The sequence below is a fragment of the Melanotaenia boesemani genome, chromosome 4 (assembly GCF_017639745.1).
Source record: "Melanotaenia boesemani isolate fMelBoe1 chromosome 4, fMelBoe1.pri, whole genome shotgun sequence".
Classification (NCBI taxonomy): Eukaryota; Metazoa; Chordata; class Actinopteri; order Atheriniformes; family Melanotaeniidae; genus Melanotaenia; species Melanotaenia boesemani.
Genome location: NC_055685.1, coordinates 13,780,613 through 13,806,471, shown reverse-complemented (window position 1 = coordinate 13,806,471; position 25,859 = coordinate 13,780,613). Strand labels below are relative to the sequence as shown.

Sequence of the window (25,859 nt, the reverse complement as noted above, 5' to 3'; positions counted from 1 at the left end):
CACTAGCATCATTGTGTATTTATCACCACAACATGACTCGAGAGGGTGAACCCCCTCGCTGCTGAGCAGGGTTGTTGACCCGTCTCAGAGGAGAATGGCTTCTGGTTGGTGTTTTGGGTGCAGCCTCTGGGTGGTCGGGTTTTTGTGGATCGGGGATTTGGCCTTGTTTGGTAATCTCTCTTCATCTCTGCTTCCTCCCTGTGCTTTCTCTCTCTCTCAATCTCAGTTGCACACACCCTAACAGACCATAATTATCTTTCTCCCTCCCTGCAGGTTACAGATTTAGTAAAGAAATCACGAGGGATTAATGAGCTCATAAGATGTGATGTTTGTGCAGGGATAATGCTTATACTCAACCACGTTATGGTCATTGCCTTTTGAGTAATGGCCAAAACATGCCTAACACTTCAAATGGAGAACACTCCAAATGATGGAAAGTTAATATCAAATGTTGTGTCACTTTCTTACTGTTTACGTCTTTGATCATATAACACAAAATCTCAGTCAGGAATGTGGAATGCATGATGATTTTTTTAGTTTGCATGTCTCAGCCTCAGTGTTTTTCTGCCATTAGCTTCACTTCCCATTCTTTTGTGCTTCCACAGAAGAGATGTGATATAAGATATAACATCTAAGAAACAGCTATATCCAATGTCAAGATTTCTATATAAGAAGTGGCCACCAGACCCTTTTTTTAGCAGGGCATGTGCTGATATGTTGCCACTGCCTGTCCAAAGAAAAACCAACCAAAAAAAAAAAGGCCACACACTTTTTGTTGGACCACCTTTAGCTTTGATTACAGCACAGATTCATTGTGGTATTGTTTTGTTAAGCTTCTACAACCTCACAAGATTTATTTTCATCCAGTGTTGCATTCATTTTTTTACAAGATCTTGCATTGATGATGGGAGAGTCCGACCACTGCACAAAGCCTACTCCAGCACATCCCAAAGATTCTCAATGTGGTTCAGGTCTGGGCTCTGTGGTGGCCAATCCATGTGTGAAAATGATGTCTCATACTCCCCAAAACACTCTTTCACAATCTGAATCCTCACGTTGTAATCTTGGAATGTGTCCGTGCCATGAGGAAAGAAAAAAAAATCCATTGGTGCAATAACCTGGTCATTCAGTATATTCAAGTATCAGCTGACCTCAATCCAGCTGACCAACTGCAGCAATCCGAGATCGTAGCACTGCTCCCACAGCCTTGTAAAGTATCAAATCAAATCCATTTCTAAAGCACTTTTCATACAAAAAGTAGCACAAAATGCTTTACTTAAAAACAATTTAAAAAAAAAGTCTTCACACACCCAAGTATTAAACCTAACAATTTTAAAAATACACACCTCTCTCTCAGATGCCCTCATGTGCACACACAACATGCATGCACCCACCCCACCATCACCACTACAACCACCCACACCCCCCTCCATCATATTTTGTACTCTAACTTCTAGTTTCTGTCTCTTCAACTGTATATTAAGAAGAAAATAAACATCTGGCTTGATGCTGCTGTAAGGAAATGATAACTTGGAGATCTGTTCACACTGGGAGCAAGTCCACTCATGACTACAGAGGCCACTGCCACTGGAAACCACACAGATCGTGGCAGGCCAGAGTCCACACCACAGCCATAGGGATACATTGCAGGACCCCTACAGCCACCCAGACAAGGGGGATCACCGAGGCAACAATCCAGCAGAATGAACAGGCATAGCCCCCGGCATAAAGATCTCCATGGAGAAAAACACTGGAATTAAAAATGTTAAGACAATAAAGCCAAAAAAGCAACAGGGACAAAATATTAATAAATGAGTTCATAAAAACAATGCTCTTGGGTAAACAGAAAGCCACATAAATATGAATTTTATTAAAAAAGAATAGAAAAGTGTATAATTAAAAAAGTAGGAAACAGAAATATAAAATTATGATAAAATAAATAAGATATAATAAAATAGACTAAAATAAAATCCAATAAAAGTTTAGCTCTAAGCTCACAAGTCATGATGGCTGCATGACTTTATCTGCCTCTCTTCTTACCCGATGTGCCCCTCCCTCTGGAACAGGGTAAATCTGGACTCATCAGACCACATGACCTTCTTCCATTGCTCCAGAGTCCAATCTTTATGCTCCCTAGCAAACTGAAGGCTTTTTGTCCAGTTAGCCTCAGTGATTAGTTGTTTTCTTTTGACTACACAGCTGTTCAGTCCCGATCCCTTGAGTTCCCTTCTGTGTGTGTGGAAATGCTCTTACTCCCGCTATTAAACAGCCCTGAGTTCCACTGATATTTTTCTTCGATTTAATTTTACCAAACATTTAAGTGATCGTTAACTGCGATTAATCAGGATTTTTTTCTGACCACATTTCTTCCTCAAAGAAGACGGTTCCCCAATTTCCTTTCAGTTTTTAATAACTCATTGAACAGTTCTTAACCCAATTTTAGTAGTTTCTGCAACCTTATTAGATGTTTTCTCTGCTTGATGCCAGTAAGTTGACCCTTCTGAAACTGACATCTTTTCCACAATCACGGACGTGTCTTTCCACAAGATTGTTTAAGAAATGAGAAGCTACTCATTGCATCAGTTGGGGTTACATAACTTGTTCCCATCTGAAAAATAATCACCCATGCAGTAACTATCCAATAGGAGGCTTGTACCTATTTGTTTAGTTAAATCCAGGCAGCAACTTTTTTGTGGCCAGGCAGTGTATTGTTTACTGTTCTACCATATCAGACCATGCAGTTTAATTTAATATGTAAGCTGACGTTAGCAGAAACAGCAAGCTTGCTAAGGGTGTACCACCTTGTGCACTTTGTTCATGTCACTCACAAACAACGACATACATAGAGCAGTCAAGTCTATGTGCACAGCGTGTAGCGCACAGCATGAATCACCACCAGTACAAAGCAAGAATACAACTTCCTGGCACTGTGTGTGTCTGGAAGTTGCAAACAGTGTAAGTAACAAGCTAACAAAGTTAGCTTGACATGAATATTATTATAACAAGCAAAGCATGCATTTTTTTTTCTGTGTAATATTTTGTGTTGTGCATTTCAATGGAATCCACTGTGTGTGTGTGTGTGTGTGTGTGATTGAAGACACAGGAAACAACACAATATTGAATAAGCTTTTCATTAAGCAGGTAAATATTTATATATTGCACACTGGTGATGACGTCTTGTACATCACCCATCAGTGAAGCCTAAGATGAAGAGAACAGTAACCCCTACCATATAGATGGCTTACCCCACACAACTGATGCACCATCACATGTCAACAAACTTTATGTAACTACTTTGACCACCAAGAGGAGGAAATAAAATTTCCATACTCCAGGTTTAATGGGCTGTTGTTTGCTTATGTTCTACATTTCCATCAAGTTTAATGGAAAACAAGCAGGTACACTGAAGTAATCCTGAAGACAAACAAATGGTACTGAACACAAACAAACACCCAGAGATAAAATGCATAAAAAGAGCCGTCAACACCAAAGCTGGCAATTAAAAGCCTACATTGTAATATCCAGATGTCCCACTTGGGTTACATTTGCCTTACTTTATGTGCCGTGGCACATACTGTGGCTTTTTCCATCACTTTACTAACAATGTTTTAATGAAGGGTGCACATTAATAGAGAAATGTTCAATGCCAGAATGACTGAATGTTATTACTTTATTTGATCAATTAATCCAGTCACTTTACTTATGTCATCTCTGGAAATGGCTATAATGTGCTGTTTTTCCTAGTGGAGTTCTTAAACATGTTATTTGCTCAAAATGTAAGTTAGATGCATTTTTTTTTTTTTTTTTGGAACAAGTCATAAAAATGTTATGCTTCAATAGAGCTCTTCAAAACAACATTAAACACCAACCCCATAAAGGCACGTTTAAATAAATAAATAAACAGCCTCTCTTTAAAGCTAATAATATTTCTGATGCTGTGGTCTCAACGTTTTATTGCGCGTGGCTGAAAACATCTGGTGCAAGCTCCAGATGATTCTCAGCCTCTCGGAATAAATGCTCACTTAAAAAGTGGGCAGGATCTGTTCTTTTGGTTGAATCACCGTCAACTGGGGCAGGTACAGCAGCCAAATTCAAACTGCGTAACTTGCCAGGATTTTCTGCATCACACCACCCCGCTCTTCATCCAAGACTTGAATTGCAAGTATTTCCCTGCCACATGGCAACTCCTCAGACTTTCCTTTTCTTGCTCCATCTCAGCTCTGCGTGTTACCATGACAATAACAAAAAGATGGCTGACTTCGTTGAAGAGAAGCTGGGAAATTGTGAAAAGAAGGACATGGTTAGAGAGGATAGTGTGGCCAAAAGTGGGGAATGAGATTTCCCCCATTTTATTTTACTTATTTGATCTGAATAAAAAATTAAAAAGCTGAGACTGCGCCATCATTCAGGACTTAATAATTGCCAGTCTGAGCAAACACAAGTGTTACGTGCGCCAGGCACGCCATGGACAAGGACGGACAGGGGCAAAGGCATTACCATACCTGCAACAGCTGTCTTTTCACAGTACCACTTGCGCTTTTTAGACTAATCTGGCGTCACAAAAGGGCGTCTCACAGTTGTCTCCACTAGTTTCTAATGATATGCAAACTGAGCACCAACCCACCAGTCAAACGCCGTTTAGGGGAGTGGTAGATCTGTGGAAAGCCCGCAGCTGTAGGAACCACTCAGGATTCCCGGGGAGTCCAGTTAATCACCTAGCAGGAAACATTTTTACGTAAACGCTGTAAATTAAATCTGTGAAAAACGGTAAGCATAGCATTGACAGAAGGTCCCACGTGGAGCTCAGAGCTTGCATCAGTTTCTGGCCCATGCTTAGGACACTTTGACAAACATGATCTAATCATTAGGCTTCATAAACTTCACCAGTAGTGTCCGGAGTCTTTTGTCTGTGTGTGCGTGTGTGTGTCTCCACTCGTTATCAGGTGGGGAACAGTCGAATGGGTGGGGGTGGAGCCAAGGCAGAGTCGCTCATTCCTAAAGCTTGAATCACACAACTCTCCATTCACATTCCTGCTGGGGGACTGCATCATAGGGTTGGTGGGAGCAGAAGTTTGCGGAATTCTGCCTATCGCCTGCATACCAAACTAGAAACCATGGATGTAACGACCTGCGCAGCGATCCGGGGACTCTGGCGAACCTCTGTATAACTTTTCTCTACACTGGATTTTATCATGAGGACTTCGTCCTAACATTGGAGTCGGCGGAGTTGTAATCGGTTAGTCAAAGCCTGCCGAGGCGCAGCCGGGAGTTGGGTTTTATGGTGAAGCTGCTCGCGACCGTGACATTTGAATATGATTTTAACACGTAAGTTTGTTTCATTCTGTCATGAAATACGAGAAGCGTTTTGGAGGTCTGCTATAAATTATCCATACATTCAGTCGGTCTCCAGAGGGAAACGCAGAGCTCATTAATAAAAAAGATTAATATAGTTTTAAGACCCAAATTTAAAGCTACTTTTAATAGTTAAAATTGTGAACTTTTGCTTGAATTTTATCGTCATAAATAAGATTCTTTTAAGTCGTCTTGAAGGCGCAACGCTGCAGGCTGTCAGATAAGAATCCCCCCGCTCGTCGCATACTTCCACGTCCCCACTCCCGTTTACAATTCACTGAATATGCCCAGGTTTTGTTTACTGGTTAACCTTTCCCAACTTACGCACACTGTTAGGGATGATTTTCCACGTCTGAAGAGAAAAAAACTGTCTGTGGTTACCCCTTTTTCTACACACTTGAGCCAAAGGAAGTTTCCAGATCTACTGTTCAGGTTTAGACGGAGTGAAACTTTGATCCCTGTTGGGAAAAATCAGCCATGAACTGGAATGTTTAGCCTAAGTCGTATTTAGTGTATTTTAAGATTATCAGAATGTATATGCTGGTACCAGTCACACCTCAGTGCCTCTAATGATTATTTGCTTTTGCCTGACTGCCGTGGTTATGTTATGACTACATAAAATCCTGTTTTCAATTTTTCTTCTTCAGGCTTGCATTGATTTGTGGGCTTTTTATTTTTATTTTTTTATTTTTTTCCTATCTGTGTCATTGGTTTTGTCTGTTCCAGCGCATGGCTCCTTATCAGTTACCTAAGGTCTGGAACCAATATGAGCACACTGAGCTTCAGTTAAGACATAAAACCATTAAAGAAGGTCCTCAAAGTCAACCAGCCGTCATGATGAAGGGAGACAGATCATAACATACAGTTAATACCAACCTGGAGATAACAGGTCATCAGCAGTATCTTCACCCTCACCGTCTCTACTCTTCTTTCCCCCAGATATGATGAGATAATTAAGTTTTGTGGAGATTTTTCTGTGATGAGAACTAATGAAGGAAACAGGCCTCATCTGCTCTCTGTGTAAAACAGGAAGTGAGCTGTGTTATCTCTGAGATTTACATCCAGCTGGTTTCTGCATGTCCTGTGAAGAGAGCCACATATTTAGTTTTACTTTTATTTTTCTTGTGTTGAAGGAATGGGGTTGGTCTTTGTTAATTTACTGCAGGTTGGTCTGTGTTGAGGATGGACTGGGGGCCGCCTGGCAGGTATTGCCTGTCATCTGGCTGTAGAAAGCTTCTAAGAGGTTTTGAATATGGCTCGTCACCTGATCCAGGGATAGGGTCCTCTCCATGTGAGCATAAATCTGTCATCAGGGGGGCACAGGGGCCTGTGGGGTTAGCCAAGCGATGATCCATCTGGACCAGCTGTGTGTTTGCATGTGCTGGTGGATTCATTCCTGCATGCCTACACCAGCTGGTGGTTGATAACTGGAATGGACCATGTTAGTAAGTTAATTTTTTTGTGTGTGTGTGTGTGTCTGTGTCAATGGGGTTGTTTGCTTGAGGCCAGCCAGATGGTGATTCTGCTGGCACCATATCACTTAGCTAACAGCCAGACCATCTCAGCGAACACCAGCTGTCCCGGCAGTGGAATCACAAAACATGATACCCATCAAGAAAGAAATATCTGTTATCAGCCATCTTTACATTCCAGTACTGGTCATGCTAAAATCAACTCTCTCTCCAGTTGTTCTGTGTGTTTTCAGACCAGCGCAGTTTGAGATTTAAAGCTTGGTCATTCCTTAAATACTTTATATCCATGTCTGTTTGAAAGTTCATTAACACATCTGCTGAAGAACAAAGACCAGCATCTTTCCGGTATCTGGCTTTGCTTATTGTAGGTCACTGCTGAGCCACTGAGTCTGGCCTGGTTAATCACCCCCACCTGTCTAGACCCACTTTGCAGCTCCTTCAGAATGACCCACTCAGTCCTGGGGTAGATAAGAACCTTATGACCACCTTTTGGATTGTTTTACAGTCGGCCCTTCGAAGCCCAACAGTGATCGAGTAACTCCAGATAAGCTACCTCAGTCCACAACAGGCATCAGTGAAGCATTCTTCTCAATCTGCCAACTTCAAAGACCCAGCGTTACAGATAACTGTATTCAGACTCTTGACCTCCAGTTTGCTGTAGCAGAGCCTTTGAGGTGGGGAGCAGCATCCTTTGTTTGCTAGCCACTGACAAAACTCCCACTGGAGCTGAGCATTCAGACCCAAGTCTAGCCAAACCCTCACTGCCTCCTGTGATGGAGGGAAGCTATGGCCGGCAATTGTGAGAATTTCCTGCCTCCGGAAGGGAGAGAAAAGAAGTGGTAAGCAGGGTTGAAATAAGCGGAGACAGTGTTGGTGATGAGGCGAAAGAAGGTAAAAGGAAAGCAAATAATGACTATAATGGATCATTTTAGGAGTTGCTTCAGCTGGCAACTGTGGAAATGTGACCTTGCATGGAAGCTCAGCGCAAGAACTTTTGACAAAGTCTAGAAGTAAAGCCACTCGTGATCTCTGACATATAATAGCATCGGCTTGAAAATCACTCCCAGCTTTCTTTAACATTGAGAATCAGTGTGTCTCACTGTACTGTTATCCCATAATTTTGTACATTTATCTTACAATGTGGCTAGTTATACCAGGAAAAGTAACACTAGTTACCATAGGGATGTAATTCATGTCCTGGTGAGACCAGCTTAAATTTAGCCACATACACGTGGGTCTGTGTCCAGTCTTAAAGGGAGGTTTCAGGTTGTTCATTTCTCTTTTTTCATATTAAATAATTACAAATTTAAACCATAAAGAAGAAGATACACTGAGTGTGCTATGTAAATAAGGAAAAATGTGGTAATTTACAAGAGCAGATGGCATTTTTAACGCTGTTGTCAGCTTTGAAACGTTGGCGCAGGCCTGACTCACCCAGTTCTTGTTTTCAATAACACCAACTTAGTACCTATACCACCATCATAAAAGTGGGAGGGCTCTTTTCTTCTTGTGGTTAGCTTGGTGGTTGGCCTTTGTTATCATCATATTTAAGCTGTAAGTGCGTGCCGTAAGACATTTGTCCAGTGTGGCTTTGTATCTCTCTTTAACCAAGGGGGCGTTTGCTTAGTACACACAATCACCGGAGCCTGTGTTTGTCTTGGCTGCCTCTATGCCTATTATCTGACAAGGAACAAATGAAGGCAGGGCCCTCCAGCCAAGTGGTCAGTGGTCACTGCAGCGCTGCTCAGCTCTCTTCCTGTGAGGGAAGCAGGAAGAGGAAGCGAGGTAGTTCGCTGGTGAGGGTTAGGGAGTTGCATTGGACTCTAAGGAAAAGAATAAGAAATAAACAGATAAAATACAAGCACAACAAATTCTGAATGATTGGAAGCAGTGTTGTAGGGTCACATTGTAATGATCACTGCAAAGGATATTTTTTTTAATTCACTTCGTTAAACTATTTTTTCCTCAGATGTGTATGAATATTTTTGTGCCTCTATTGTCAGGTTGTTTGTGCCAGATGCCCCATGCCCCTGTCCACTTCCTGTAGCCAAACAAAGAGCACAAATATTCCTGCTCCACTGTGATTGGAGACTCGGTGTGATGCAGTGACACATTTTATTCAGTTTTATGTGTCTGCAGAGTGAATGCTGTTGTCATTATTTCATTTCCTTGGCACATTAAGGTCACATTATGTTACTGTAAAGGAGATTTGACACACATTCTAGCCCAGTGGGGTGTGTCTCTAGATAGCTTCCCACTATAAGAGATTATTGGATCACATCGCTGTTATTCTGGGTTTTTGGGGGCGGAAAGCTATCAGTGTGTTTGCATGTCTAATTTGCATTTCAATGGACTCACTGTCTTTTGAGTGATTTGTCTTTAAACATGAGGTTGGTCTTTGCAAACACAGCGACTTGCTTGTGCACACATACACCTACACACAGATACGCCAGCTAGCTCAAGAATCTATCCCTAGATGTGTGCTTGTTTTCAAGAATGTTGGTATAATTACTCTTTGGTTTTTGAGTTCCTCTGGGTTCACAACCCTCCAGTACTACAAGGCCAAACACACACACACTCAAGGAGACTTTTTCTAAAACATGCATGTCTGCTGGGAAAGATCGTGCTCATTTGTCAAATAAAGTAATTACTGTTGATGCATTATCTGACATTTTCAGCATGCTAGCTTCATGTTACCTGCCTGCCCCTGCAGTGGCAAAGGAGGAGACCCTGTTCTGGTCGTGTCACACCTTGTTGTTAGAGGGTTTGTCTGCCGTCTAGGCTTGTTGTTGGTATGAAAATGCTGGCACATAATGTAAACCAGACCCCTCACAGCAGCCGTCCTCCCTGTCTGACTTGACAGTGTTTTATGGCCAACTTTGGTTTGCTCAATGGAAAAGAAACTTAATCCTGACCCATTAACGTGGCACCTGTTTCCCATTATTTTCTACTTGCTTATCTTTGTATTTTTCTCAAATACTAAGTCTCCTTTTTGTGTTGTTTTTTAATGTTTCAGAGAATGATATAACAATGCACTTTCGCTCAGAAATGAGGCAGAACTGCAAACTTATTATCATTCAGGGTTTTAAAAAAAAAACACTAAATAGCAGCTCAGTTAAAAGAGTAAAATGTGTTATTGGGTCTAAATTCAAGGATGATTGTCTGACTTTCTTTTGTTGTCACTTTCATCTATAGTTTACCAGTGTCTTTTCCTGCTTTTGTCCTGCTGGTTTGTTTTTCTCAGGGTTGTGCTACATTTGTACTTGCTGTCACATCAGTGCAGTGAGGACATTGTAAAGTCAGCTCTTTAAGGCCATCAGACATGTTTCTGTATCCTCTTACTGGTCGTGTGGAGCGGGTTGGGGTGTTGGCTGCCATTTGGCATATGTCATCTAAAAGACTTTCACACATAGTTGGGAGACATCTCTATGGCTTCCCTGACACACTGTGAACCTCCACATCCAGTCACAGTACTTAACATCATAGGCCTGAATATCACACTTTGTGTTTAAAAGAAGCTATGAAACAGTTTGTTTGGTCGTGTTTGTGAAAGTGCCAAACACAGAGGGTGCAAAGAATGTCTCATCAGACATACAAAGCATCCTTTTCTGTAGGCAACAGCACCTTCAGATATTCCTTGAATTTTCAGTCTTGTCATCACGAGGAAACAAAAGCTCAAGATTTTCAACACATTCAGGCTTAAGGAGGTGTCTGTGTGAGCAATGGAAACCACCGCCTTGCATTTCTGAGGGGCCTAAGTGGCACACACTTGGCATGTGAGGGTGTTAACGCAGTTTGCTTGAAAGATGCTCTGAGCTCCAACTTTAAAGGCATGTGAGAGGAGAGTGACCAAGGGTGAGATAGCTAATGAGGTCAAAGATTTCACATGTGATAAGCTCCTAACACACTGTAGTGCACAGTTCCAGAATCATCCAACTCTGTTGCTGTGACAGGATAACTTTACCAAGCAATGTTTTATTCATAATAACTATTGTTCCATTTTTTGCTTCTCTCACAAAGATGTGTTTTTTTGTAAATCATTCATTAAAAAAAAAAAACATATTTTCTGTTTTGTTGATTCTTTTGCAACCTGACATGCTTTTGTCCTGTTCTTTACTTTGTCCCATGTAGAGATCGAAGCCAAAGAGGCCTGTACCTGGCTCCGAGCTGCAGGGTTCCCACAGTACGCCCAGCTTTATGAAGGTACAGAACCCCATGAGATACCTTAAATCATCTAGAACATGCAGAAACTATCAAAGCAATACCATAGTAATAGTTTATAATAAAGCAAATTTGTCAAACAGTAAGTAAACCTAAAGCAAGCCAGTTTAATGAACCCTAAACATATTTTCTGTTGGCTCTAAACGTAATTCTACAATCACAGATGGTCAACAACATATGCTTTAGTCAATGCTTGAGCTTTAAATACACACTCACTTAAAAACATGGTGCATTCTTTACACTCCATGTTGCTCTTCTAACTATACTATAGCATTCCATTAGCAAACCAGTTGCCTTTATGTAATTACAGGACGATGACAGCACGACCAAGCGACCACTATCAACAGGTCATTGCTTGTTTCCACTTAACCGTGAAAGGTTTCCCATTTGAACTGAACGGTCATTGTGTTTCTGCACAGGTGATGGGACATCTTGTGCATTCATGAAGCCCAAACCACAGTCAATCACTCCACACACTTTACAGTAGAGCCACCTCATAATTGCTGTCATTTCTACACTAGAGGGAATTACTGTGCTTATGTAAGGGACATTTTTGCCCCCTTATATCATTGGGAAAATCTCTATTGTTCCTTCAAGACTATTGCCCCACTAAAGATAAGTAGACTGATAAGCCTGCTTCAGTACCAGAAGGTTAAAGATGTTAGCCTACTGTGAATAGCGTTTTCTTATCATCATCACACCTGAGGGTGTAGATGTAAGATTCCTATATTGGGTAGGGTCAGCACATTCCAGAAAACCTTTTGGTGTCTCAGCTTTGTATTCAAACCAGAAAAGAGCATCTGGATATTTTATTTTTCTTTTTAAAGTCACATTAACCTTTTACTAATGCAGTCACTGGGTGGGTGGAAGAAGTGATCCTGTTATTGAGGTAGACTAGAGAGAAAGAAGCAGAAAAGGAAGTTGGACCTCTAAGCAGCAGTGGAGTACCTATTGTCATTCTTCAATCAATCCCCTGTTCACTCCCTCTGTGCTCCATATCCCCCCTGCCTGACCAGTTTGAAAGCGGCAGCTGTGTTTGTTTGGTCGGCTAAGACGCCACTTCCTCCTTTAGCTTTTCATCAAGGTTGTATAGGGGCTGGGGGGAGAAGGTAAAGGTTTGAGCTGGTGGGCGTGTTTGGGGCTAGTGGTGATCTTTAGTTTTATCCGAATACAACTTATCAGTTGAACTGCAGAGGAATGCCATCACTAACTTGACTGTCCCTCTTTTTAGATGCCCAGTTTCCTATTGATATTTCTTCAGTCACCAGAGACCATGACTTCCTCGATCGGGATGCTATTGAGGCTCTCTGCAGGTGAGACAACACGAGACTGTCAGCCTTTCTTTTGATGGTTTATGCCATTCTTCTTTTTCTTTGGTGCGTTATCTCTTTTTGGGCCCCCACATGAAGCCATGAGAACATGACTTCAAAAAGAGGAATGCTTTAGAAATTTAGAGATTTGATAAAGGAATTACACGATAGGCATCATGGAAGCACACTGTACCCAGAGTTTTTCTATAATTGTACCATGCACTTATCTCACTCCTACCTTTCTCTGCTGGATGGCAAAGTCTTGCAAAGCCTCTAAGTTTTGTTATTGCTTTCATATTGTAGGCATAAAATATTTAGCCCCTTTTGGAAGTTTAATTTGTGAGTAAAATCTTTACAGGGTTTGTCCCTGTCATTTTATTTAGTAGATAATAAGAGAATAAATGGCCCTTCTAATGGAGTCAGTTCTTTCATAATGAGCCTCAGCAGGTGTCCAACCATACATCTGTAAGCTATCATCTCTATGTCTTTTCCCTTTCACCCTTTCCCCAAACCCCTACTATCCCTCAGTTCCCATCACTTCATCTCTCCATTGTTACATGATATGCTCTAAGTGCTCACAAGAGGGTGGACCCCAACACCACCCTTTCCTGCCCTTCTCCAGGTGGCAGGGGGGATAAGCTTTCTGTCCCCTCCCCATGTTTTCTCCACCACTTTAGCAGATTTATTCACCTCTCTCTCTCCTTATCTGTCCCATTCTCTCCCCGCTCATGAAGAGGATTATCCCTCAGCAGCTAATTAGCTAGACTGGTTGCACCCTGGCTTCCCCTCTGTCTTTCTCTTCTCCAGTTATGTTATCCATCCTTTCCTTTTCAGAATAGAATTTTAAAAAGGTCAGTGAGCTGGAATGTGTCTAATCCATTTTTTTATGTAATGAGTTTTGTGTGTATGTGTTGCAGGAGACTGAACACCCTCAACAAGTGTGCTCTAATGAGACTGGAGATATCACCACAAAGAAAAAGAGTAAGTGCACATGCACACACTCGGGCCCATCTTCCAGAGAGCAATGCTGCTTTTTCTCTCATTTTGTTTAATGAGCAGGCACCCATTGAGTTTATTTCCAGATCAAGTAGGCTGTGAGACTTCTAAGGAAGCTAGGGGGACTCTAAGGGATTGCATTCATGGAGACCCCCCTCATTAAAGTCACGCTGCCCCTCTTTGTCAGATATTTCCGTGTAATTGTGACTCTACATAAACAAATACATCTCGTGCACAGTTGTGCATGTCCGGGTCTTTGAGCAATTTTATGGTGTAATGATGGTTGGTTTGTTTTTAAAGTGTAATTTAACTCAGATCAGTGCCAGCTCTTAAATTTCTCTTTCAAGTAAGCCTGCTTTTTGGAAAGTCTTTTTGAAGAATGGACAGTTATCTGAAAATCTCAGTTTTTAGATAATGCATGTGTCTAGTAAACTGGAAAGTCTTGACTGAAACAGTGTCACTTTGTGACAATAATTACTCGGCTTTATCTAAATCAATCCTAACAGCCTTCAGGGCTGCATAGTAACATCCTTGTTCTGCGGGTGGTGGTATTCATTAGGATGACCCTCTCTGTGTCACCTTTCATTTCAGGAGGCAGCAGAGAGAGGTAGTAGAGTCAGAGGTTATTCGCCTCTTTGACTTCTCCGCTCTTACTTGACAACAGCCAACCATGCCACCGCCCCCATCCAGACAACTTAGGAATGCATTGATCTTCTCGTGTCTTCACATTCCCTCTCCTTTAACATCATCTCCATGTCTATCGTTCTATGCTGTGTTCTCTCTGTTGACTTTATTCTAAGAAAAAATTATTTTAGTTCCCCACGCTCCTTCAAAGTGGCCACCATTGCAGTGAATGCTTTGGTGGTTTTTGGTGGTTTGATGAGTTGATAAGATATCTCCAGAATGTTGACCAATGGTCCCAGCTCTGTTGGCCAATCGCAGCTCTTTGTGTGCAACAAATACAATACTACTGTTATCTCACATTCCAGCCAGCATGACTGGAGAAATGAGCCACAGTGGTAACTAAAAACAGGATGAAAAATCCTGTTTTTTTGGGGGGTTTTTTACCCTAATTGTACCATTATTACTTGAAATTCCATCATATAATTATTTTTCACTTTGAGAAAAGTTTTTACATCTTGCTAAGTTGAGATTTAACAAAAGATAGGATGTATAAAGTAAAAAGAGGCAGGTGGTTAAGTTGTGGAACCATGTTTTTTTTTTAACTTGAGCTCCTCTAATGTGAAGGATGGATATGGGTGGATATCTCTGGGATGAAGAATACAGCATTGTAGTACCAGTGTATAAGTCTGCCTCTCACTCATACACAGAGTGTGTTTGTGCACATATGCACAGACAGAGAAGATAAAGACTATTAGGTGGGGGTGTGTCTGGCATGGTGACCCCAGTCTGGCTGGCTGCGTTGGGACCTTTGGGGGTCATAATGGAATTTCCTGAACTCCCTTCAGGTTCTGCGATGGATTAACTAAACTGGGAGACATAGGCATTTTGGTTAAATGCCTGTACATTAATTGCAACTCACTAAGGGACTAATCTTTTCTGACTGTTCCTGCAGTCAGGAAGTGAGAGCAACATGTTAAGTAGCTAATCTTAAATAGATTCAGTTCCTCATCTCTTAACCTCAGATTAAGATATTATCCAAAACATTTAGATTCTTATTATTTCACTGCCTTGTGATATATACTCTCACACCTTTAGTAATGATCTTCTGTTATGAAAGGATTTGACAGCTGCTGTATACAGTTATATTTCATGTAGTTTAAAATTAGAACAAGTTTGCCAAAAAAAAGAAAAATTCCATAACTCCAGCAGGTTTCCTGGATCAGGGTTAGGAATGTTGGAAAAGAAGTGGAAAATGTAGCAGTGCATAATGTCATCTAACTGTTCCTCTCCCGCCTGTTTCCCTCAACCCCCCTTCTGTTCTCCCATTTCCTCTCTCCTTTGTTCCCTCCTTCCCCCCATTTTCAGAGCGAAGACTCAGATGAGGACGAGCCTTGTGCCATCAGTGGCCGGTGGACCTTCCAGAGGGACAGCAAGCGGTGGTCCCGGATGGAGGAGCTGGAGGTTTTCTCTACGTTGTCTACAGATGCCACCCAGCCCTCCTTTACCAAGGATCAAGTATCTCAGAAAGGCAAGCTGGCCCTGCATGAAGGCAACAGTTCAGAAAGTGTGCTGACTGACCTCAGTGAGCAGCCTGAGGTGGGCTCCATCCATAGCAGTGGCAGTGGAGGAAGAGGAGAAGAGAAAAACCACAGTGCTGCCTTGGTAAATGAAACTATACCTGCCGGTGCCACCCGTGCCAGCTCAGTAGCTAGCATGTGTTCATCCTCAGGCACAGGCGGATCAGGAGGCGCCAATGAGGACTCTCTGTCTGATGGGTTACCTCCGTCTCCCCTTGAGACTTTCAGGCAATTCACCTTTGATGTCAAAACAGGGATGGCAGGAGGAAGTCTGGACCGAGGAGGAGGCAGTGGCAAAAGTACGCGTTCAAGAGCTAAAAGCTTCCTCAAGAGGATGGAAAGTCTGCGGCTTCGCAGTGGCACCTCCTCCAAGAGAAAGAAGAAGGGGAGCACCAGTGGAGGAAAATTAGAAATCAGTGGGCCAGTCATCAAAGAGGGTCTAGATGATGACAAACTGCGAAAGCTTAACTGTGTTGACATCTCAAGTATCAACCTCAATCACCACCGCAATCCCACTCAGACTATGACTCTTAACCGGATTCGCTCTGTATCTTACTCTACTCAGACCAGCAACGGAAGCACTGGAAGTACTGGGAGCAGCCAGTCTGAGGCCAGCAGTGGAAGTGCAGTGAGCACACCGAGCCCAGTGACTCGAGCTCGTAGCCACAGCACAGCAGCAGGTTCAAGTAAGAGAGGAGGAATGTATCTGGAGGGTTTTGATCCTTTCAGCATTCTCCAGCAGGCTTCCGATCGACAGCCGCCTCCTCCAAAATCTGCTCCGCCCATCCCCTGCCAAGCCAGTAATGGGATGTCGGTTGATGAGCAGAACCACAGGAACAACTGCAGTGTTCCAGACAAAAGCAAACAAGAAGAAGATGACGATGAAGAAGAGGGAATGATCTTTTTTTACTTACCAGAAGGGCACAAGCCGGGAACCTTCCCCAAAGCCCTGCAGGATGGGAGTTCACGTAATAACAACGGGAATGATAATGGAAACTTGGTGATCCTCAGGGGACGGCAGAGTAGACGCCAGCGTCGCACCTCTTCAGGCTCAGTCGACAGCCGGCTTAGTTTTTATGACAATGTCCCCTACACTGAGAGAGAGGAGGGAGAGGAGGAAGAGGTGGATGAACACAAATTGGAAGAAGTGCTGCAACACGTCAGTGGCCTGCAGCGCTTCGTTAATGCCTGGTCGGAGGCCATGGCTGGTGAAGAGGAGGAAGAAGAAGATGATGAAGAAGAGGAAGGAGACTCTGATTCAGCACTGGATTCGGCATCCCCGTGCCCATCATCTCCTCTGCAGAATCGACTGGAAGAGGCTGAGAATGGAAGCGACCAAGACAGCACAGGAAATCCCCTGGGCGATGGAGAGGATGGGATGAGGGAGAGAAGAGATTCGGGCGTTGGAGCGTCATTAACTCGAACCAGCAGGTTGGTGAAGAACATTTAAACTCTCTATCTACCAATACATTACAAGTATTAAAGTTATTTTCATCATTTTGACTGAACTTTTTTCTCTTCTTGGTCTCTTGATGGTTTTTATTATTTGCTTAAATTGATCAGAAGCCAAACTGTGGACTACGTGTAGAAAGAATTGCCAAAGAAAACTTTTTTTTTTGCCTGTACTAAAGCATTTTTATTAGACTGTTTTAAATAAAATGGAGTGATCCTTTAAAATAGAAGCATACACATGAAAGTAAATGGAAACATAAACACTGAGTTGATTACAAAAGGACAAAATCCCCAAAAAGTGACAACAAAGAATAAACAGAGGGACAGGTTGAGACTCCTTTCTTACATAATGGTGTTGGGCACTCTGGAATGCTGCTAGGTCTCCATGGAAACTGTTTCTGTGCTGCTAGGATTTCACTGTTAGAATTAAACTTGGTGTCTTTTAGGTAATCTCTTGATTGATGTGTACATACATCTTTATAATCCCTAACCTGATCACTTGGCCACACACAGCATTGGTGCAGTATTTGTGTCATTTTCCACATTTATGTATACACACAACAGCATGACGCAGATCCTAAGAGTCACACTACTCTTTCTTCTTTTTTTTCCTTCCCACATCTCAATTTGTGCTTTCTCCCTTCTCCTCCGATGTTACTGCAGACCACAGAAACTGCGCTGGCCGAGCTTTCAGAACTCCCATCGGCCCAGCTTGGCCTCCGCCCAGCTCCAGATAAGCTGCCAGTCTGTGCTGCAGATGAATCTGCTGCAGAAGCTCTCCCTTCTGCAGCTCACCGCTCTTCTGGAGAAACACACCCCGACAAATAAACACGGCTTCAGCTGGTGAGTGGAAATATCGAGTATGCACATGGAGGAGCAGGCACTGGTTTTAGCAACAGCTTGGCATACTGATTTTTTTTTTTGTTTTTATCTTAAAGTTTATTCTCGTGCAAAATGGCTGCTACATGTGTTTCTGCAAGAGATGCCCCCAAATATTTTCCTTTCAGCCAGCCACTGCCCCTCTAGCCAACCCATCCATTCCACTCCATCTGCAAGTTGTTGAATAGCTCTGTGACGGCTGTCCACAGAGGTTGGGTTTCACATTCTTTTCCCAGGCCCATAATTGCCAAGAAAGGGTGTACATTGTCTTCTTCTCAACGGTGCAATCATGGCAGTTCACACGCAAGGTGCTGCGCTGGAGGCTGGAAAAAGCTGCCCTCCCCTCTAATGGTCTTTCTAAAGTTTTCTACACCACTTGTAGGCAATTGGTCTGACCTTACTTAATATGCTGTGTTTGATTATCCACAAGCACCCAACTGCATTTATGTAAAAATCAGTTGTAAGAGAAGCCCAAATCCAAAAAAAGGCACAAAATACAAGTGGAACACAAGATTAAATGTCTTTTTTTATTCAATTTCTTTTTATCCACAAAACATTACTGTCATGCATTATTTTTGGGAGCCAAACATTTAACCCACTATTACCACATTTCCAAGTTTAACTTTCCTGCCAAGATCTGATAAGAAAATTTAACTAAAAGTGAAAAATTGCATCATATTTTTGTGTTTTTCTCCTGCTGGAGGCCTGTCTTGGACAGAAACTGAAGGCGTCATGACAGTCTTATGACAGGTTTGGGCTCCCTGAAAGACAGAGTCTGATTGTTGGCCATTTGAGGCCTGTGCATATTCAGAATTCCGTCCACGATCATAAAATGCTCCTTTTTCATTTTTCCCAAACCGTGGTTCTGAGAAGTAATCTGAATCTTGTGAACAGCAGCTCTTACAAAGACATGCTTGTCTCAAATCACACACAGCGGTCCTTCTGCTAAACACACTCACACCCATGCATATAGAAGCACATCCATAAATTTGTGGGCACGTTCTCGTCGGTGTTGCATGTTTCAGCTCAGGCCCTGTGATTATAGACTTGTTGTCCTCTCGTTCTCTTGTGCATACATGCTCACAAAGTAAGAAATGAGGAGACACCAATCACTTTACACATCCCCACTATGTGCAGATGTGTAAAGCACTTGGTTTGGAAACTTTCTTCCTCCCGTTTAAAAGGTTATAGTTTACAATATGGTTTCTTTCGTTCTGTGTATGTTGCAGGGCAGTGCCAAAGTTTATGAAGCGGATCAAAGTGCGTGATTACAAAGACAGGAACGTGTTTGGTGTGCCACTACAAGTCATTGTCCAGCGCACCGGCCAGCCCCTCCCTCAGGGAATCCAGCAAGCCATGCGCTATTTACGCAACCAATGTCTTGATCAGGTAACATTAAGCACACCAGTACGCCCCTAAGAACTGAATGTAAACTAAACCCAAGAAAATGCAGCATTTTTTTATTTTATTTATTTGTAGCAGAAGTTAGACTTTTTTTCTTTAATATGTTTAAATTGTATAATATCTGTTTTAGGATTTATGCAGTCAGTCAAACTTTCACCTCTGATTTTTCTTTTCTTTGCCTCACAGCATGTTACATAAGACTGATTTGTGAATAGGAAAAAACCTGGTACCCACTTACCCAGTGTGTATACAGTTTCTCTCTTTCCCCTTTTTCTCATCTCCCTGTCACACATACTCTGAAACAGGGAGGCCTGTGGAGAATCAAAGTGTTTTTAAAGAATTCATATGCAGAGAAGGGAGTAATTCGTAGAAAATCCCTGCTAACGAAGAGCAAAATAGAAAAATGAATGCAGCTTTCTTCTCAAAGCAAGACAAGGCCGCTCTGTTTGGAGGTGGTGAAAGCTCATGGAAAATTTTCAGACTGCATATTAAGACTCTTTTCCTTCCAAGTATTTATTGCCATTTCATACAGCTTTAAAAAAAACACCTATATGATTCTACATAGCTTTCTGTGAAAGAGTGAGGAGCTTGTTTTCTTGCTTTTAGCTCTGAAGTTTTCAATATGTTGTGAATATGTTGTGTTTTAAAGATATGCACCGTTTTACACAGTCTATTAATACGATCAAATGTTTCACCCAAACTAACACAGAGACCAATAATGGACTTAAAGCTCAAAGGTGACTATTAGGTGTTTGTTTCTGCATGAAGTAACTGTCTTCATTTCTCCTCCCTAGGTGGGTCTTTTTAGGAAATCGGGAGTTAAATCTCGAATCCAGGCTCTTCGTCAGATGAACGAGGCGAGCGGTGCAGATGGAGGAGGAGTTAACTATGAGGGCCAATCGGCGTATGACGTCGCCGACATGCTGAAACAGTATTTCAGAGACTTACCAGAACCCCTTCTTACAAGCAAACTGTCTGAGACCTTCCTCCAGATCTATCAGTGTAAGCATACATTTAGAAATGTCAGCATCTCATCTGTGCACTTGTAAGGAAATACACATGATGTGATATTAGTGTTTCAAAATGCAAATGCTTAACAAATCAAACATAATTTAGTGCAGTAAATACCAGCTTCGTGAGGTAATCATACAGGAAACATCATCACCGTTTCATCCTTCTGGTGCTCCCTGTTACAAGTGCATCCTCAAGCTTGATACTTACTTAATTAGAAATAGCTTGTATAAGGTGAGCCCAAGCCAGCCCTATGAAGCATACAATGTACACATTCATGGGCTTATATAACACACTTAAGTCACCTCAGATCCCACAATAGCTCATTCTTGGCAGGAAGAGCCAGCCTTACCAAATTTCCTTCCTGAATCAATCAGTTTGTGCATAAAAAGATAACATGATGTAGCATGACAGTGGTTAATGGCACTGAAGAGGAGCCATGACAAATGCCATTTTCTCCTACAGACATGCCTAAAGAGCTCCGTCTTCAGGCGACACGCGCTGCTGTGTTGCTGCTGCCGGATGAAAACCGCGAGGCGCTGCGGACGTTGCTGTGTCTGCTCACCGACGTGACGGCCAGCGTGGCTGAGAACCAGATGACCCCCACCAACTTGGCTGTTTGTCTGGCCCCGTCACTTTTCCACCTCAACACTCTGCGCCGCAAAGAAAGCTCCTCGCCAAGGTGTGTGGGCCCAAATCTTCCGTTCACTCGTATGATCTCATAGCTTTTGACTGACATGGTTATTGTTATTTGAGATTACATAACAGCTAGTAAGCTGTATGTTTTGAAAACAGGAAAGGGGTCACACCAAAGAAACAAAAGAGTAGGATGCTGTAGATGGAGGGCAGGGATGAGAGAGCAAGGGTGCAAAGCTGGAGAGAAGAGGAAGGGAAAGAGACAGAGGAAATGGAGATGTTACATAAATATATTAACCTAAGACACTTATTGTTCCACATTTGGCATGCCTATGAGAGAGTTTATCACCTGTATGCAGCTTACCCTTTTGCTCCACACTCAAACTTTACCCCTGTTAATAATATCTTAACATCTATTTGTTTGTTTCTCCCCTCTTCCTTGGTGACAGGGTTATGAACCGGAAGCAGATGCTGGGAAAACCAGACCAGAGGGATCTAAATGAGAACTTGGCTGCCACTCATGGCTTGGCACATATGATCCAGGAGTGCAGAAAACTCTTCAGGGTCAGTGAAAAGTGCGAAAGTTGTAATTGTGTTATAATGAAATGCACCCATTTTTAAAGATAAAAGAACATGCAGATGAAGACCCAGACTAGTTTAATGACTTACATTCTTACTAAAAATTGCCATTTGCGTCGGTGAAGATATTTTGGTGACTTCGATAAATAAATGTCACCTCCAGCTCAGTGTACCATGTCACCTCAGCACACCTTGTGTCCTAACGTTTGTCCTGTAAACACAGTCACTGTTACATAACAAGTTGATCCCAGTCATGTTACGGTTACATAAAGTGAATGAGTGCTTGGACTACCTCCATCGTGCTGAACTTCCCGTGTCTGTGTTAATTTAAATCCTTCTCCAGGCATTTGTGGAAAAAGGTAAATCAACGAATCCTGCCAACGAGTGAGGTTCACTGTCTCCACATGAAAAGCTGTTGACTCGATAAACAGGAAATAATCAGCGTTACAAATCCCGTTAGAACGATATTCTGCCACAAATGTGCTCTGCATTGAGCCCTCTTCTCTGACACGCTACAGTAAATGCTAAAAGGCCACACGCGGTGGGTCATTAATATCATTCGAAGTTTTATTAGATTGTGGTGAAGCTTCCTGTCATAGTCATATCACACTAGTAAACTTAATTACCCCCTCAATTATTCCCTTTAATCACATTTGTATTTGCTCATGGAGGTTTATAAAAGGAAAATGTTGTATAAAAAAACTATGGTAATGAACTTAATTTGAGCTGGCCTTTTCTTATCTCATGAGAATCTTGGACCGTAATGTTGTCAGGATTCGATTAAAGGAAGGAAGGTACAAATAAAGGAAGTAAACAATGGGAATGAGCTACACAAACATAGAGATGACCACAGGATTCAACATGTTTCTACTTTTAGATGTGACGCATCCTAACCCAGGTTGCATAAATAAGGAAATGGATACCTGATAATAGCAGAACACCCTTAAAGATGGTGCATAAATCATATATTGAGACCTGTAAAATTTGATTAATGCTCATATGTTCCAGTGCAATAACATTTTAAGCTTTTAATTTAAATAGTCGTTCTTTTGCTCTACTATTAAAACACTTTTAAGGTACATATTTGTTTTTATTCTCACAAAGGAGACAGTTAACTTTAAACTAAACAACTTTAGATATCATACAAGCATGTGTGTGTATGAAATATCTGACCCTCTTTTTCCTTCTTTTCTCACAGATCCCTGAAGAAATGAACCGCTGTAGGAACTCTTATGTGGAGCAGGCATTACTGCCACAGCGCTTAGAGGAGCTTGCAGGTGAAGAGGCCGGACAAGGAGGCTACAGGGCCTACCTGCAGGACAGCTTAGATGTTTTTCTGAAAGAGGCCAAAGACAAGTTCAAAGGTTACGACAGCTTCTCAACACCTGAGCATGCTGAGCTCTCCTGCAGGAAGGTGAGCCAGGATTGATTTTCTAAAAATGAAAGTAATGAGATTAAGGACAGATTAGATGAGAAAGCACATCAGCCTGTCTTCAGTGTGTAAACAAGCAGCCATTCATGAAGCAAACTGACCACCTTGGCTCAGTTTTCCATCTTCATTTTTAGTCTTAATGTTCGCTTTGACTCTCTACTGCTTCTCTATATAGTTAGTGGAAAGACAGCATTTAAGGGTTTCCTGTATAGAAAGACATTCGTGTGAAAGCTGCCCAGCTCTTGGCTTCTCATTCCCATCCCTGGACTCTGGAATCTTTCCCAGAATGACATCAGCTTGAAATGGAGACACGCACACTCACACACACAATTGCAAACAAACACAGCTTTCCCACTATCCCAGGCCTACATTTCCTGTGTCTAGTGTGCAAAGGGCCTGGATAGATTTATTTGTTTTCTAGTTCGAAAGTCACAAGATGGAGAGTGTGTGTGTGTGTGTGTTCATCGTCAAATGGCAGAATGAAGCAACTGACATGGCTAAAGGGCAGCATGAGGTTTTGAAATGGAACTGGACTGTAATTATGTCTGGTCTACCACTTTGAATCTTGAAAAGACGACTGCTGATCGTTACATATCCTGCATAAAGCTACTGAACACAAGTTTTTCTCTTCTTATATGATTGCCCTAAAAACATAAATAAATAAAAAAAAAAAAACATAAAAGGCTTCAGATAATAATGTGAATAATTCAGTTTAGATAACTGGACTTCTGCATCTGTTTCTCCAGGTGCATGATGGGTTTCCACTGCGGCTGTGGAAAGTGACTGTAGAAGTTCCTGCGAGTCCTGAGGAAGTTCTGATGCGGCTACTGAGAGAGCAGGGGCACTGGGATGAGGACCTGCTCGAGAGCAGAGTAGTGGAGACCCTTGACGAGAGGACGGAGGTCTACCAGTACGTCCGCAACACCATGGCTCCACATCCCACTAGAGACCACCTGGTGCTCAGGTAGATGATTTTCCATCTCCTCACCTGTCTTTTTCTAAAATTTTGTTCATCTCTTCACATATTTTCATAGTGTTCTCAACCCAACCTATGTTAATTCTCTCCACTAGAACATGGGTAACAGACTTGCCAAAGGGAGCATGTGCACTGGTGTGTTCATCTGTGGATCATGAAGGGGCACCAGTGGTGGGTGTCCGCACCAATGTCCTTACTTCACGCTACTTCATAGAGCCCTGTGGAGCCAACAAATCCAGACTCACACACATTTCCAGAATCGACTGCAGGTGGGTGCATTAGCCAGGACCAAATATAAATCTGGCATAGTAGCAACTCTGTGGCATTTATGTTTCCTGTGATGTTTTGTTATGTAATCAATAAAACTAGCTGCTTCAGGCCGCACATGGTCTGTGGAACCAAAGCCAAGGAGCTAACATGGCATCTCTTTCTTTTTCCAGGGGTCGCTTCCCGGAGTGGTACAATAAACTTTACGGACACTTGTGCGCTGCTGAAGTGGCTCGGATACGAGACTCATTCACTGTGCCCATGGACAAATAAGAAAACGGCCTCCAATTTGACTCAACAATTTCTTGGATCAAAATGAATAATTCCAGCTGAGTACAGGTGGATTAAAAGCCTCTTTATGCTCATAGTCAAAGACAGACCCTTGAGCATTGATTGAAGGACTTGTTTTCCCTGCATCCATACAGACTAATGTTATGTTTAAAACCGTTCTGTTGGGACCCCAGAGAGGACTTCTAAACAGATTTACCCGGGCCTGAGGACATTGTGTTGCTGATACAGGATGTATGGCTTAGACTTGATCTAAAGGATGCTATTGCTTCTGAGAAGCAAGGGAGATTCATGGTATGTGTGAGCGTGTGAGTGTGTCCAAAGCAACAAGCGGGTAATTCATATTTGTCGTGTTGGTTTTCAGGTGGAGAGTGATGTGTACATATAGTATTCTGGTCACACAGTAGCAGTCGGTGCCTGTCTAGTTTTACCTTTGTCCCCTTTTCTGTTACGGCAAAGCACAGGAGGAATAGTAGACGTTATTATGACGAGCTGATTGATGAATCTATGGGTGAAGAAAGATGCAAATGTGCTGGTAATATGCAGACTGAATGGAGACAAAAGACAGGATATAGCGAGATGACAGGTGGCCAATAGCACACAGGGTTGTAGTGTTTCAAGGCAGAGACGGATGAGAACTGGTGGCTGGCTCACCAAAAGAAATAGACTGATCAAAGAAAGGGTTTCATTTACTGACAGGTAAATAAGTCACTTCAGTCCCTCAAGAAAAATTGCTTTCACTCAGCCTGAGTCATGAGCTTAAAATGGAAGTTGATTTTTGTTTGTTAAAAACACACAGGCAGGGTTAGTTTCTGTGCTAGTAAAGCAACATAGTGCCAAAAACAAGTGTTTCAGTGACAAAGAACAGAAAGAAGCCATAAAAAAAAAGCTCTGAAGTGGTAAAATCGATGACCAACTAACAGATTTAATGGACCAAATAAAGAAAAAGCTGAAAGCTTTCCAGTATTAAACTTACTATTAGAGCAGTCAGTAGTTGTTTTTGTTTAGAGCACAGCACAATTCACACTTTATATTGTTGTGGCCAGATATCACTTATATACATAAAAGATATATAAAATAGTACAATTTCTAATTGCTTTCATGTACACAAGAACAGGAAATACAACCCACTGTTCTAGCTTGCAACAGGATCCTCTTAAAGAAAAAAGTTAAAACGCTAAAAAGGAAAAAAAAAAAAAAAGGTCCTTTTATAAAGGTGGGGATTTTACAGGTTTTACTGTAAAGAAGAGGTCAGATTTGATGTGTGGTGTTAAAGGAAGGATAAATATGTTTCTGTAAGCTTCTTTCTCCGTACTGTCTTGCCAGTGTTTAAAAAGAAGTTGGAGATTTGGGTCTTTATAACCGGTTGACCTTCTTCACTCG

The 25,859-nt window shown here is 42.1% G+C and overlaps 1 protein-coding gene across 2 annotated transcripts in view; it reads left to right on the top strand.

Moving 5' to 3' along the window:
* dlc1 (DLC1 Rho GTPase activating protein) overlaps positions 1 to 25,426 on the top strand; it is an 82,675-nt gene extending 57,249 nt beyond the window's left edge. The window contains exons 1-14 of one of the 2 annotated variants that reach the window (XM_041982390.1): positions 5,024 to 5,325; positions 10,956 to 11,027; positions 12,277 to 12,358; positions 13,273 to 13,336; positions 15,341 to 16,983; positions 17,668 to 17,847; positions 19,113 to 19,272; positions 20,082 to 20,289; positions 20,764 to 20,980; positions 21,384 to 21,498; positions 22,712 to 22,927; positions 23,692 to 23,909; positions 24,017 to 24,190; positions 24,362 to 25,426. In XM_041982390.1, coding sequence (XP_041838324.1) covers positions 5,313 to 5,325; positions 10,956 to 11,027; positions 12,277 to 12,358; positions 13,273 to 13,336; positions 15,341 to 16,983; positions 17,668 to 17,847; positions 19,113 to 19,272; positions 20,082 to 20,289; positions 20,764 to 20,980; positions 21,384 to 21,498; positions 22,712 to 22,927; positions 23,692 to 23,909; positions 24,017 to 24,190; positions 24,362 to 24,461 — 3,462 coding nt within the window. In that variant the 5' untranslated portion in view covers positions 5,024 to 5,312 and the 3' untranslated portion in view covers positions 24,462 to 25,426. Of the gene's footprint in view, positions 1 to 5,023; positions 5,326 to 10,955; positions 11,028 to 12,276; positions 12,359 to 13,272; positions 13,337 to 15,340; positions 16,984 to 17,667; positions 17,848 to 19,112; positions 19,273 to 20,081; positions 20,290 to 20,763; positions 20,981 to 21,383; positions 21,499 to 22,711; positions 22,928 to 23,691; positions 23,910 to 24,016; positions 24,191 to 24,361 lie in introns of those variants that run through there. The other variant, XM_041982388.1, reaches the window with a different exon arrangement.
* Positions 25,427 to 25,859: the final 433 nt, after the last annotated feature.